Source organism: Oncorhynchus clarkii, chromosome 17 (genome assembly GCF_045791955.1).
Source record: "Oncorhynchus clarkii lewisi isolate Uvic-CL-2024 chromosome 17, UVic_Ocla_1.0, whole genome shotgun sequence".
NCBI classification, from domain to species: domain Eukaryota; kingdom Metazoa; phylum Chordata; class Actinopteri; order Salmoniformes; family Salmonidae; genus Oncorhynchus; species Oncorhynchus clarkii.
Genome location: NC_092163.1, coordinates 44,619,396 through 44,634,044, shown reverse-complemented (window position 1 = coordinate 44,634,044; position 14,649 = coordinate 44,619,396). Strand labels below are relative to the sequence as shown.

The following is a 14,649-nucleotide window of genomic DNA, read 5'->3' as shown; positions in this document are numbered from 1 at the left end:
CTGTAATCGCTACCAAAGGTGCTTCAACAAAGTACTGAGTAAAGGGTCTGAATATTTATGTAAATCTGATATTTCTGGTTTTGCTTTGTCATTATGGGTAATGTGTGTAGATTGATGAGGAAAAAAACATTTAGTCAATTTCAGAATAAGGCTGTAACGTAAAACAAAATGTGGAAAAAGTGAAGGGGTGTGTAATGGATTTTTTTCCGTCACTATGTGACTGTTGTCTTTTTGTTGTCACGGCCTTGTTGTATAGCAGGATTCCATATAAACAAATGGGTTACAGAGCAAACAACACAATTATCACAACAGGTTGTAAAATATATTTTTTACTGGCTTGGCTTCCTCAGTGATTTTACCCACGCACCACTACTGGTCTTTGTAGTGACTGGGTGTTTTGATCCACCATCCAAAGTGTAATTAATAACTTGCTCAAAGGGATATCCAATGCCTGCTTTTTTAAAATGTTTAACCATCTACCAATATTTACGAGGCATTGGAAAAACACCCTGGTCTTTGTGGTTGAATCTGTTTGAAATTCACTGCTTGACTAAGGGACCTTAGAGATAATTGTATGTGTGGTGTACAAAGATGAGGTAGTCTTGAAAAAATCATGTTAAACACTATTATTGCGCACGGAGTGAGTCCATGCAACTTATTATGTGACTTGTTAAGCACGTTTTTACTCCTGAACTTATTTAAGCTTGCCATAACAAAGGGGTTGAATACTTATTCACTCAAGACATTTCAGCGTTTCATTTTTTATGAATTTGTAAAAAAACTTAATTCCTCTTTGACGTTATGGGGTATTGTGTGTAGTAGGCCAGTGACAAACAAAATGAAAAAAATAATTCAAGTTGTGATACAGCAAAATGTGTAAAAACTCAAGGAGTGTGAATACTTTCTGAAGGCACTGTACATACAGTACATATAGCATTTTCTGATTTAAAGGCTCAACAGGATATCACAGAGAAGTGCCCTCACTAAAACTGTTTTAGTTTTGCAATAGCTGTTGTGGTCATAAGGGTCATTAATTGCTCTGTTCGGGATGTTTACACTATAGAGATCCTATTCCATTACTAATTCTATGGTTAACACCACCTCGGGTTAATATTTTAACATCAATCTTTTTGATTGGTATGAACAAAGTATCAGCTGCATCATAGTTTATTATTGAGATTATTATGAATATTGGGATTATTATAATTTAAAATGTCTGTAGAGAGTGATGTCATGAAATTCGAATCCAAGCCACAAGCTGGTTCCATGTGCCATTCCACAGATACATAAGCATAAACGTGATCGAGACACCCCCAAAATATAGCAATAGAAAATAATAGCAATTATACTTGTGAAATTCGACATGAGCATTGCTCAACATTACACAACATTATCATGTGTGAGTCTCCTGACATTATTCCTGGTAAATCCAAAATGTTCCCCTCGCCCTTAGATGCATGCCGTTCCATTGGCCATATCACAGTCTATTTTAAGGTTTGTGCTCAACTCAGAGGGCCAGGGCATTCAGGCAGGCAGCGAGGGAAGGGGAGGGTAAACAGTACTGTGTTTCAGAGGGGATAGCTAGGCCGCCTGTCTATCTCTGACCCTAATTCCAGATGCATTCAGCCACATTAACAACAACTCCTGCAGCCTGGCTGGCTGAGGAACATGACGGTCTACTGGAATTGGAGGATTCCCACTGAATGGTAGGACAGGATGACATAGGCTTGGCTACTGTGTGATCAAAGCGCACAACAGTAATTGGGGCGAAAGAGTTTAGTAACACAATGCATGGTGGGAGATGATATTGATGTCATATCCCTGTTTAACATGGATCCCTGGTTTCACTGCGGCAGGCGGGGCATGGCATGCTTTTGTTGCTGTACTGTTATATTGTCGTCTAAGTGTCAATGTGGGTAATGGGAATTCCAGTAAGAATGGCTCTTCATACTTACAGATGTATGTTAACAATGTCAGAACTGCAAAGTTGAAGATAGTGACTGGCCTTTTAACTCTCAAATCTTTACAGAGATTACAACAAAACTCTACTCGACATGAACGTAAATAATCTACTGGGCTCGATCAGATCAACATTGAACTTGTGTTTCTTTCTTTCTCTCCTTTTCAGATAAAGAACCTCCTTGTTTACACTGCCACTTTGTGATATTTATTTATATTTTATGTATTTCAATTCTATTTCTATTTTTATTCATTTTTTCTGTGTTGTTAATACTCCCGAATAGACATTCAATCCAAATGGATCTGAGAGCTAAACACAGTCTGGGTCTTCTGGACCAGCTGAGGAAGATGAGGGAGACAGAGAAGCTGACAGATGTGGTGTTAGTGGCTGAGGGCATCAGCTTCCCCTGCCACCGCGTGGTCCTCTCAGCTTTCAGCCCTTACTTCCGGGTTATGTTCACCTGCGGCCTGCGGGAGTGTAGTACTAGGGAAGTGTTTTTACGTGACACCCCAGCCGATAGCCTGGGTCTATTGTTAAACTACATGTATTGTTCTGAGCTCCCGCTCAACAACGCCAATGTACAGGGGGTCTCGGTCGCTGCCTTCCTCCTGCAGATGGACGAGGTGTTCAACCACTGCCAGAGCCACATGAGGGAGAACATGGACGCCTCCAACTGCCTCGGGGTGTACTACTTTTCCCGCGACCTGGGAGCCGAGGAGCTGGCCGACCATGCCCAGAGATACCTGCGGACGCACTTCGTTCAGGTGTGTATGAGCGAGGAGATTCTGGAACTAGAGGCTCACCAACTGGGGGCGCTGCTGAGCTCCGACGACCTCAACGTGTCGCGGGAGGAGACCATCCTGGACGTGGTGCTGCGCTGGGTCAGGCAGGACACTCCGGGGGATGGGGTGGAGGACAGGCGGAGTAGACATCTGGTTGAGCTCCTGAGGAAGGTGCGTCTCGCATTGGTGGCCCCTGACTACTTGAGGGAGGCTATGAAGAGGAATATGTCTCTGTTGGCGGATGCAGAGTGTCTGGAGGTGATGGAGGAGGCACTGGAGGCCACAGGGATGCATCCGGCCTCCTCACCCCGTAAACTGAAGCTCCGCTATGGGATGGAGACCACGGATCTGCTGCTCTGCATCGGCAACGAGGGTGGAGGGATCCGATCACGGTATGGAAATTATTCGGAACGTAGCTTCTGCTACGCTCCCTCCACGGGCCGCACCCACTACATCACGTCCCCACGCTACGGAGACGTTCTGGGATTTGTGTGTGCAGGGGTCGTCACCGAAGGCAACGAGATTGTGGTGGCCGGGGAGGCAGGGGTGAGAAAAATGGCCAGGCAGACGAACAGGAATGTGGAGATATTCAGGTAGGAATCTGGAAGAATGGTATCATGAGCTCTGTGTGTGAATGAGATCATCAACAATGGTCACTGATGCGAGTGACAGTCAATGGCATACTGTTTATGTGCTGTGGCCAGGTGGAGTGCGTGGCCAGGTGGAGTGCGTGGCCAGGTGGAGTGCGTGGTCAGGTGGAGTGCGTGGCCAGGTGGAGTGCGTGGCCAGGTGGAATGCGTGGCCAGGTGGAGTGCGTGGCCAGGTGGAGTGTGTGGTCAGATGGAGTGCGTGATCAGATGGAGTGCGTGGCCAGGTGGAGTGCGTGGCCAGGTGGAGTGCGTAGCCAGGTGGAGTGCGTAGCCAGGTGGAGTGCGTGGCCAGGTGGAGTGCGTGGCCAGGTGGAGTGCGTAGCCAGGTGGAGTGCGTGGCCAGGTGGAGTGCGTGACCAGGTGGAGTGCGTGGCCAGGTGGAGTGCGTGACCAGGTGGAGTGCGTGGCCAGGAGGAGTGCGTAGCCAGGTAGAGTGCGTGGCCAGGTGGAATGCGTGGCCAGGTGGAGTGCGTGGCCAGGTGGAGTGCATGTCCAGGTGGAGTGACAGTATGAGAATGATTGTCAGTAGCTCCAGACCAGAGGCCTGCCTAATGGGCTTTAATAGCACTCCTGTCTTTATTTTAACATGGTGGTCTCACTAAAATAGGATGTATCCCTGCCGCTGACTTTGGTTTTCTTGTCCTCCTCAGGCACAGGGTGGAGGCCCAGGGAACCTGGGAGCACCTGAGCTCAGCAGAGTACCGAGACTCGTACGCTCTGGGGGCGCTGGGTGATACTATTTACCTGCTGGGAGGCCAGATGAAGCAGAAGAACCAGTACCTCATCACCAACTCTGTGGAGCGCTGGTCCCTGCAGGGTGGGCCCTGGCATAGCGTCGCCCCGCTACCCATTCCGCTGGCCTATCACAGCGTGGTCCGACGGAAGAACCGCCTCTACGTGCTCGGGGGTCGAACTCCACAGGTAATGGACTAAAGAGAAGGGGTTTGATATACAGTACCAGTCAAAAGTTTGGAAACACCTTCTCATTCAAGGGTTTTTAATTATTTCTATGAAATAACACATATGCAATCATGTAGTAACCAAAAACGTGTTAAACAAAACCAAATATATTTGTGATTTTAGATACTTCAAAGTAGCCACCCTTTGCCTTGATGACAGCTTCATGAGGTAGTCATCTGAAATGCTTTTCCAAAAGTCTTGTAGGAGTTCCCACATATGCTGAGCACTTGTTGTCTGCTTTTCCTTCACTCTGTGGTCCAAGTCTTCCCAAACCACCATTGAGTTGAGGTCGGTTGATTATGGAGGCCAGGTCATCTGATGCAGCACTCCATCACTCTCCTTCTTGGTCAAATAGCCCTTACACAGCCTGGAGGTGTGTTTTGGGTCATTGTCCTGTAGAAAAACAAATTATATTCCCACTAAGCGCAAACCAGATGGGATGGCGTATCGCTGCAGAATACTGTGGTAGCCATGCTGGTTGAGTGTGCCTTGAATTCTAAATAAATTACCTACAGTGTCACCAGCAAAACCACACATGCAGAGATTGTCCGTTCACCTACTCTGCGTCTCACAAAGACACAGCGGTTGGAACCAGAAATTTCAAATTTGGACTCATCAGACCAAAGGACAGATTTCCACCAGTCTAAAGTCCATTGCTCGTGTTTCTTGGCCCAAGCAAGTCTCTTCTTCTTATTGGTGTCCTTCTTAGTAGTGGTTTCTTTGCAGCAATTCGACCATGAAGGCCTGATTCACATAGTCTCTTCTGATCAGTTGATGTTGAGATTTGTCTGATACTTGAACTCTGTGAGGTGCAATCTGAGGTGCAGTTGCTTTCCGATTTCTGAGGCTGGGAAACTCTAATGAATTTATCCTCTGCAGCAGAGTTAACTCTAGGTCTTCCTTCCCTGTAGCGGTCCTCATGAGAGCCAGTTTCATCATAGCGATTGATCATTTTTGTGACTGCACTTGAAGAAACTTTCAAAGTTCTTGAAATGTACCGTATAGGCTGACCTGCATGTCTTAAAGTAATGATGGACTGTCGTTTCTCTTTGCATATTTGAGCCTTTTTTGCCATAATATAAACTTTGTCTTTTACTAAATAGGGCTATATTCTGTATACCACCCCTACCTTGTGACAACACAACTGATTGCCTCAACCGCATTAAGAAGGAAATAAATTCCACAAATGTGCTTTTAACAAGGCACACCTGTTAATTGAAATACATTCCAGGTGGCTACCTCATGAAGCTGGTTGAGATAATGCCAAAAGTGTGCAAAGCTGTCATCAAGGCAAAGGGGGGGCTACTTAGAATATAAAATATATTTTATATACACATTTTTTCCTTGCTACATAATTCCATATGTGTTATTTAATAGTTTTGTTGTCTTCACTATTATTCTACAATGTAGAAAATAGTAGAAATAAAGAAAAACTCTGGAATGAGTAGGAGCATCCAAGCTTTTGACTTGTACTGTAGATGAATGGCCTGTGAATGTTAGACTATATTAGGTGTGTGTGTGTGTGTGTGTGTGTGTGTGCGTGCGTGCGTACATGCGTGCGTGCGTACGTGCGTGCGTACGTGCGTGCGTGCGTTTGCACACACAATGTGCGGGCAGGAAGGCCAAGGGGGGATTTCACATTTGTTTAATTCAATCTCACAACACCTATGTATTTTTGGAGTCCCTCACTCTCACTCATGTACACACTGTGCTTTAGGCTGCAAAGCTTTGACAGCAGAGAGACACACTATCTGTGTCAGTGTGCAACTCTTAGCCCGCTCTCTATACCCTCTTCCTTCTCTAAACTCTGCACCTGTCCTGTCACTTCCCCTGGCAGTCCTGGCGGATGGACGACGAGCCAGACCGCTTGAGCAACCGTCTGCTGGAGTACGACCCTGAGACAAACAAGTGGACAGAGCTTGGTCCCATGAAGTACTCCAAGTACCGCTGTGGTGCTGTGGCACTCAATGGAGAGATCTACGTTATGGGTGAGATTAAGTAAAGAAATATCACAATTGGCCATTTGTTCTAATTAGTTTCCTGATGGTCATGACGATGATGGTCACTTTGTATCAGCAACCGGTGATTATTCCTCATAATTTGATCTTTAGTATGTTTTTTCCTAGAGCATTGTTTCTAATCCTGGTCCTGAGGACCTAAAGGGTTGCACAATTTAGTTTTTGCTTTAGCACGACTGTACACACGATTTAAATTAAAGCTTGATAATGAGTTGAGCAGCTGTGTAGTGCTAGGGACAAAACCAAAATGTGCACGCTTTTGGGTCCCCGGGACCAGGATTAAGTAACACTGTCCTAGTGAAACCCCCAACCTTCAACATAAACAGTATGTTTGGACAAAACCCATTTTTTTAAAGTAGCACTTTACAACACAAAGTAATGAATGTTCCAGTACCAACCCAGTTCTGTTCTAACAGGAGGTATCGGCTGCGAGGGGGTCGATCATGGGCAGTCCCGTCGTTGCCTTGATGCTGTGGAAATCTACAACCCTGATGGAAACTTCTGGAGGGATGGGCCTACTATGCCTTCACCACAGCTATCCCTACGCAGCAATGCCTCCAACGCCGCGGTGGTGGGGGGAAAGCTTTATGTCTGTGGATACTACAAGGGGGCGGGTAACTAAACCACAGATGATCCATTATATTGACCAGATACTCAAGTGGCCGCTCAAATGATGAAAATAAATGTTTTCAAAAATGGAAGGCAGTTGGGAGGAGGCAAGATCAGGTGGGACCATTCTAGCCAATGAGAGGGCAGACGCACGTGAACAACAGGCACAACTCCCGAGATAAAAGTTTTTTTTATCAAAGCTGCTGGAATGTCACGTCTTACTTATGTCAGTACACTCGTAACACCCTAAGCATTATGAAACTTCTATTCGATCAAATAAGCCACATGTAGCAAATAAGCCATACATTTTTTGCAATCGAAATTGGACACTCTCACTGACCTCCAAATAAAAACTTGCTTGGTGAGCGAAAAAAATAAGGATTAAAAAACGGCACCTGCTGGAGAAGACAGATTTTGGGCCCAGTTATGCCTCTCGCTTGCCTCTTCCTCTCTGACTAAACCTACTTTCCTTTCCACTGTTCACAAAACTGTGACATCACGTGGCACAGGTTTGAGTAAAAGATGACCTGTCTCTTTAAGGAGTTAACAAATTGACTGTGTAGATGAATGCTGTTTCATTTGATTGCCACACCACTCTTTAAAATGCCACCATTCTACGCCATGTGGTAGCAAACTTGTCACAAGTTATTCTGAAAAAAAATTATATTGTCAGTAAAGTGATTCCAATAGTGACAACAATTATATTGCTGGCCTATCCTAATCCCTGTCTCCCTCAGATCGTCATGAAGACATAATCAAGGACATCCTGGAACTAGACCCGTGGGAGAACCGCTGGACCGTTGTGGCCCGTCGCGTTCTGATGCATGATGCCTACGACGTCTGCTTGGTGGCAAGCCTCAATCCACGGGAGCTCATGTCTCCCCCGGCAGACCTAGTAACTCAGTGACATTTACCTGCCCTAAGGTCTAATCTTCTTAGCTAAGAGTACCTTGGGCTATAATTATGTATTCTGAAAGATGATCATATTGAGCAACAAGACCTTTCTTTCTGCTGCTGTGGGCCAGGAGTCAAAATGCTGTAGTGCTGGCTGATCCTGGTGGTGCTTGTTGACAGACATTGCGCAGTTGGTGTTTAAAAGCCCTGACCTGAGTGGGGCACTGCACAAAATAACACTCTACCCTTGTCTTGAACTGTATATGACCTACCGAGTTGCACATTTAGAAGTAAACATTGTATCTGAATATCATACCTTTAGTGGGTTTTGTGACACTGAAATATAGCTTGTAAATACAATTGTTTTGCCATTTTATTTTTCATGTTGCTGTAAAATGCCTCTGCCTCATCTTTGGAATACTGGAAAGAAAACCAGACAGGTCCTTCACAATCAAGTTATTTTATATCAATTTTCCATTTTGCTCTTTCCATTTGTTCAAGATTATATTTTTGTCATGCAAATAAGGCTTACATTAAATTGTGTCTTTGCTCAGGCGTAAACATGTGTTTGTGGAGCTAGTGTACTAGAATTGCAGAAAGAGGTGATGAGAGAGGATTCTACACGTGGCACTGGCAGTAGTTATGTGTTGCCCTTCTCCTGTATGCCAACAGAAGAGATGGCCCTTAATTAAACGCTATAAAAACCTCCAAAGCCCCCAGTTATATCGTCATGTAGAAAGTTGTATTGGTAATATAGCAGAAAGTGTAATAATGCCTGGCACCCTCGTGGTTGACTTTAACACCATCAGACTTTTACTTATAAATATGGTCTGACAATTACTTTCCTCTTTTTATCCCGTATTCTTTTGTGGGCATGATTTCTGTACATGTTATCCCACAATTTGCCCCAAAATGTACTCAGAAACAGTAGCTCATTCATTTGTAGTTTAATCTTAATGGGAAAGTCTGATGTAACATTAACAGTGTAAAGGGTTTTGAAAACACTAAAACACAAACATAGGGAATCGATGAAAAAGTACATTTTTGATGGTGAATTTTGTTGTCAAAACCAATTACATTGAGATCAACCAAACACAACAACAGCTTGTCAAACAACTCCCTCCTCAATACCTCCCTACACTGACATCCTGATTCCCCTTCAGACATCAGTCAGAATCACAGTTCATGTCAAACAGCTGCCATAAGCCTCTGTTTCTCTCTGAGACAGCCTGGGGCTCAGGTGGCGATGGGGTCTTTTCCCAGGCGGGCCTGGCGTTGTTCCCTGTGGAACCGCACACAGAGCTGTTACTTTCCTGGGACCACAAGCTGAAAGGGTTGCGATAGCCTCCGGTGGCTTTGTTAGACTTCTTCTCTTTGTCCTGCTGTCGTTTCTGAGCTTCTGGTATGAGTGTGTCCATCTCCATCCTGTTGGGATCATGCTGCTCCTTACTAGTCGATCCAGCTCCCTGCTTCCTTTGGTTTTTGAGGGGCTGTCGGTTCTCATCCCCACCCCTGCCCACTAATCGACCGTTACTCCTGGTCTGTGGTGGCATTAGTGCCCTCCTCCTGCTTCTGAATGGCTGTTTCCTCTGTCCCTGGCCTCTCTGGGTGAACCTACGTCCAGCCATGGTGCTCCTGCCCCTGGGGCTCTCTGAGGGGACCGCTGCAGGCTCACTGTGGTCAGGCTGGCTGCTCTGCTCCGGGTCGCAGTGGGGGTTCATGATGGTGCGGGTGCTCCTAATGGTCACATCTTGTAGAAGCGCGTAGGCCCTGCTGGGGTCCTGAAAACCTTGCATGGGGTACTGTAGAGCTGGAGCGCCCCCCGATGTGCTGGGGTCTTGTAGGCCCTGCATAGGATAGTGTAGGGCTTCGGCACCTCTTCCTGGTCCATGAGTCACAGCGGTAGAGCGTGTGGTGTATGGGTACACCCCCTGCCAGGAAGTCTTAGCCGGCTCATCCAGCATCATCTGGCTACACCGCTCCAGCTGATCCTCCTCCACCATTGCAGGAAGGTACAGAGCTCTGGGGGCTGCGGCCTGGCCCTGGTCACATGTCTCTGAGGGTCCTCCTCTGGTTCCTCTATCTGCGGGGTGCAGCAACCCTGCCGCCTCTCCTCCCGTCTCCCCTACACCACATGATGCCACTGCTTTAGAAGGCGCTGTGACCGCTGTCGCACCGCAGAGACGAACACCTTCAAAGTACCTCTTCTCCTCACTCACCAGGCAGAACCTCTCTACCAGTCCTGGGGATGTCTGGACCGTGCTTTCTGTCACCCTGACAGGTGTGGGGAGGGGTTCGGACCCGTGCTGGGAAATCAAGGTGCTTAGAAGGGACAGGGCTTCTCCTAACATGCTTTGATCTCGGCTCTGCTCATGTCTCAGGACCTCCAGATTCTGCTGCAGGCCCTGCATGTGGGAGCTGAGTTCTGTAGTCGCCACACCCGTCTAGGACAGAATAGAAGACAACAATATATGACTAATAGCAAAGACATGAAAATCAAATATAGATATGTAACATTAAATTATCAACACTAAGTATGTCAAATAGTATTCTCAGCACCCAGAATCAAATATTTTGTGTGCCAGCCAACTAATGTTTTGTTTGTCATGAGAGACTAGTCATATGTTGGTATCACACTCTCACCCCACACACCCTCATTAAGTATAAATTCAACATCAGGACGAAGGCTTGACAATACAGAGTTATAAATGCCACCTGTCCTCACCTTGGCTACTCTGTCCTCCATCTCTTTTAGCATCTGATTCTGTGAGCTCACTTTATTCAGCAAGGCCTCAAACTGCTGTGCAAAGCCATCCTGCAGACTGGCTATGTTTTGCTGCACTGTAAAAGATGTTAAAAGGTAACCCCAATGAATACACAATCCATTCCATAGCAATCAAGACCAATGTAAAAAGATAGCCACAATCTACACACTGCCCATTATAGCCAAAGAGACCGGCTTATTCATCATAATTTCAAAATCGAGGTATTAGATCAAATATTTCTATAATAAAATATATGCATGTGATCATAATTTCACTACTGAACTAAAGCACCATCTACTGGTCTCAGATATTATTTCCTTTATAAACATGTTAATAATGAGCAATGCACAATAGATTCTAATAAAAGTTGAGAGAAATTGTTCAAAGCAACCCACATGTCTTTGCAAAATCTGCAAAATCTTTGTTGCCTGTTGTAGTGCTCTCATCAATGTGATTTACAGAGAGCTTAATCTGAAACACACATAGCATAAGGGTTTATCATTATTTTGAAAATGAGCACCAGACCAGCAGTACAATTTTTCAAAAATGTATTATTCTGGATTGTTCACTTACATTTTCAAGTTTTTCACGAAATTGTAGAAATCCAGAGGTGAGAATGTCACTGATAAAACAGACAGGACACTAATTAAACCACAAAATACCATGTTGTTTGTATCTTTCATAATAAAATCCCTGCAGAAACAGGTAACACTCATGAGACATAGCTACCTCTCACACTTTTCTTTAGCTTTTTTCTTGTCCTCTTCAAACCTGTCCAGTATGCCAATTGCTTTGCCACTTGTTAAGCTTGGCACCTTCACTTTGTCCTTTCCGTCTCCGAACAGGAATGGTTTGGAATGGTAATTGCTTAAAATCTTTGGCTCACTTGCCTAAAACACAATGACTGGTTCATCATAAAACAAAGAAAAGCTCTGACAGTTTTGAGTTTGTTCTGGGGTTCATCTGATAAAGTGAATTGCTAAATGTTGTATTATAAATTAATGGGATACTACATATTGTGAGCAAAAAAAAATGCATTCACTGAGCTCAGGACTGTGGCACAAAGGAGGACATGATGAGACAATGAGATGGTTTACAAAGTAAAAGAAAATATGGGCTAATAGACCTACCTCCTGTGACTGTGAGCTACCGGATATTCTGTTTGAAAAGCCCATGTCCTGTGACATGCCCTGAGAGTTTTCAGGCCAAAACTGGGATCCAAACAAGAACTGTGAGTCTGTCAAACTGGAGTAGTCACTGGTAGCCCCATTCCTGCTGGTGATCTTGGGCACACTATAAATTATAAACACACACACACTTAATTAATTTTAAGGGCTACACAAACATTTAGGCTAACTCGCTAAATTTCAATAATATATTTTTGAAAGCTGCATTAATTGTCTGCTGCAGTGCACTTTAGATAACAGTTATTTATTTCATTGTGTAGGGTGGATTATCTTCTTGGCTATGGGGTGGATTATCTTCTTGGCTATGGGGTGGATTATCTTCTTGGCTATGGGGTGGATTATCTTCTTGGCTATGGGGTGGATTATCTTCTTGGCTATAGGGGGATTATATTCTTGGCTAAAATTAGTTATGCTTACATGGATCCAGTTGGGATGCTTAAAATCTCTTTGATATTCCACACGTTGGGATTCATTTCTGTTTTGAGTACAGATAAAATCATTATTTTAACGTTATAAACCAATTACAAAATATATTTTTTTTTAAACACAAAACAGCTGGCAAATGTATTAGCTAGCCAGCTAGTTGGCTGGTAATGTTAGCTAGCTAACATATATTAGATATGTTAGCCTTCTCACGTTACTCTTTATGGACTTTATGACCTGGCTACTAGCTAATGTTACCTAGCGTGTTCTGCTTTTTCCAACAACGTTAGCTACTCACCACTGTAGTCATGTAGTAGCCAACTATGTAGTTGGCTAACAACTCAATTATATGCTAGTTCCCCCCAAAAATATGGCTAATGGGAAACGTGTTCTGGCTAGCTAGCTAGCTAGCTCCTTTTCGGTAATAAACAACACACGAACACAGCTAGTTGTTTGATATGAATAACCGTGTTGTTGCAGAGCTTGGCCACAGTGGACAAACGTTTCATCACGTGCAGGTGGGTTAAAAGGAGATGCTCGTGGCGATTACCTCCCGCCTTCCCAAATGTTCCCTCTCAATCGTTCCTCATAAAGGTTCAGCAAAGATCTCTCCTCAACTGTAAGGTCGACTCTTCAGTGATGTCAGGGAACGTGACCTGGTCTTAATGTCTTTGGACGTGACCGGTTCGTGGGTAATGTATTTTCACAGACCTTTGAAGGGGCAGGTGCAACAAACAAAAAGGCAGACCCCCCCCCCCCCCCCACACACACACACATAAAATCGACTTTCATAATTCATCGTTCATCATTAAAAACGAATAACATACCAACTGCATCTGTAGCCCAAAGTTCAACCTTTTATAGGCGTATTTATTTTATATCGCGGTGTGACTCTTTTAGGCCTAAACGAGAGATGATTGACATTGGGGAAAAGGTGGCTGGCTGAGCCCGTGACTTAAAATAAGAACGCTACGAGCCGATCAAATCGAATTTTGTCGTAAATATGTTTGCTATGCTGCTGAAACAAACTCGTTTTTAATTGGCAAGTCAGAGGAGTGTTCTCTGTGGAAGGATTCAGGGGAAACGCATGTGCCAGCCAGGTATTAGAGGTGGCAGAGGCAGTGGCGATTTTAGCATTGAAATGCTGGTGGGGCAAACTCCAAAATATGTTTTTAGATGCATGCCAGCAAAGCCACTACACAACACAACACAACACTAAATATTGTGACAAACGGTGCCCACAAACTGTTAGGGCCTACATAAAGCTGTCCCAACAGCAGAGCTTTCTTTTCAGCACCATGGAGTGAATCCTTTTACACCTGGCTATCAGCGGAGCCTTGTCTGGCAGCGAAAGAGTTCATTCAGACTAATTTACTGCCTTAAAAAAAAAACATATCTGATATGGCTGACTAACAAATGTGGTTTTGTTAATGAGCGAGCTAGGACGGACGTAGTCAGTATAACTATTTGTTCTGCACTTTGGAAATGCGTTTTAGGGCATGCAAGAATGAGCTTTCAGAAGACTTGACGAGATGGAAAGTTCAGCCGACAAGGGCAACTACAAGGAACTAGTTAGGTTAACATATAAGTAAAAACTCCAGGTCCCAGGGGGTAAAAACTGCCCCACTGCTCTTGGCACCAGTCTCCTTGCAGTTGTCAGTTATTGACAGGTATGTGGATGATCAGGGCTTTATTCAGGAATGTTTCTTAATGCAGCTGGTGGCCACACCAGATACTGACTGTTACTTTTGATTTTGACCCTGCCTTTGTTCAGGGACACATTATTCAATTTCTGTTAGTCACATGTCTGTGGAAGTTGTTCTGTCTATGTCTCAGTTGTTGAATCTTATCATGTTCATACAAATATTTATACATGTTAAGTTTGCTGAAAATAAACACAGTTGACAGTGAGAGGACGTTTCTTTTATTGCTAAGTTTAGAATTACATATACACCGAGTATACCAAACATTAGGAACACCTTCCTATTATTGAGTTGCAGTGCCCTTTAAATTGAATAGGATCTCTATGGGCCTAATAGTAAAGATGTGTCTTTTAACTTTAAAAATGTATTAGCCTTATAGCCACAGGAAGTATATATGTTGTTGGAGCTGCAGCACACCCTGATAAATCGAAATACAACTTAAAAAATATATATATTACATTTAAAAAAAATATGAACTAGGCCTTTATTACTCCTGTATTAGTGTAAGTCTTCATGTCAGAAGTCATTGCCTCTCCTTGTTCGGGCGGTGCTCGGCGTCACCGGTCTTCTAGTCATCATCGATCAATTTTTCATTTTCCATTGGTTTTGTCTTGTCTTCCCACACACCTGTTTTCAATCCCATCCATTACCTGTTGTGTATTTACTTCCCTGCCACCTATACACACACGTCTCTGACA

At 44.3% G+C, this 14,649-nt stretch overlaps 2 protein-coding genes across 2 annotated transcripts; one reads left to right on the top strand and one right to left on the bottom strand.

The window, feature by feature from the left end:
• The first annotated feature begins 1,518 nt into the window (after positions 1-1,518).
• LOC139370915 (kelch repeat and BTB (POZ) domain containing 12) lies at positions 1,519-11,358 on the top strand. The gene is made up of 6 exons (XM_071110800.1): positions 1,519-1,706; positions 2,129-3,335; positions 4,043-4,313; positions 6,190-6,340; positions 6,787-6,984; positions 7,717-11,358. Exons 2-6 carry the CDS (start codon positions 2,257-2,259, stop codon positions 7,884-7,886), a joined length of 1,869 nt encoding a protein of 622 aa, XP_070966901.1. The 5' UTR covers positions 1,519-1,706; positions 2,129-2,256; the 3' UTR covers positions 7,887-11,358.
• On the bottom strand, positions 8,318-12,746 carry LOC139370914 (interactor of HORMAD1 protein 1). Its single transcript, XM_071110799.1, has 8 exons — positions 12,547-12,746; positions 12,243-12,300; positions 11,769-11,931; positions 11,368-11,528; positions 11,212-11,260; positions 11,034-11,109; positions 10,599-10,714; positions 8,318-10,317 (listed from the first exon to the last, which is right to left on the bottom strand). Exons 2-8 carry the CDS (start codon positions 12,296-12,298, stop codon positions 9,040-9,042), a joined length of 1,899 nt encoding a protein of 632 aa, XP_070966900.1. The 5' UTR covers positions 12,299-12,300; positions 12,547-12,746; the 3' UTR covers positions 8,318-9,039.
• Positions 12,747-14,649: the final 1,903 nt, after the last annotated feature.

What these genes read in the sequence shown, in the direction of transcription:
- LOC139370915 (XM_071110800.1), top strand. Translation starts at nt 2,257, where the DNA reads ATGGATCTGAGAGCTAAACACAGTCTGGGTCTTCTGGACCAGCTGAGG. An exon ending in TGGAGAGATCTACGTTATGG is followed by an intron (nt 6,341 to 6,786) that starts GTGAGATTAAGT and finishes CTGTTCTAACAG; the next exon opens with GAGGTATCGGCTGCGAGGGG. An exon ending in TGGATACTACAAGGGGGCGG is followed by an intron (nt 6,985 to 7,716) that starts GTAACTAAACCA and finishes TGTCTCCCTCAG; the next exon opens with ATCGTCATGAAGACATAATC.
- LOC139370914 (XM_071110799.1), bottom strand. Translation starts at nt 12,298, where the DNA reads ATGAATCCCAACGTGTGGAATATCAAAGAGATTTTAAGCATCCCAACT. An exon ending in GTAGCTCACAGTCACAGGAG is followed by an intron (nt 11,529 to 11,768) that starts GTAGGTCTATTA and finishes ATTGTGTTTTAG; the next exon opens with GCAAGTGAGCCAAAGATTTT. An exon ending in TGCAGATTTTGCAAAGACAT is followed by an intron (nt 10,715 to 11,033) that starts GTGGGTTGCTTT and finishes CATCTTTTACAG; the next exon opens with TGCAGCAAAACATAGCCAGT.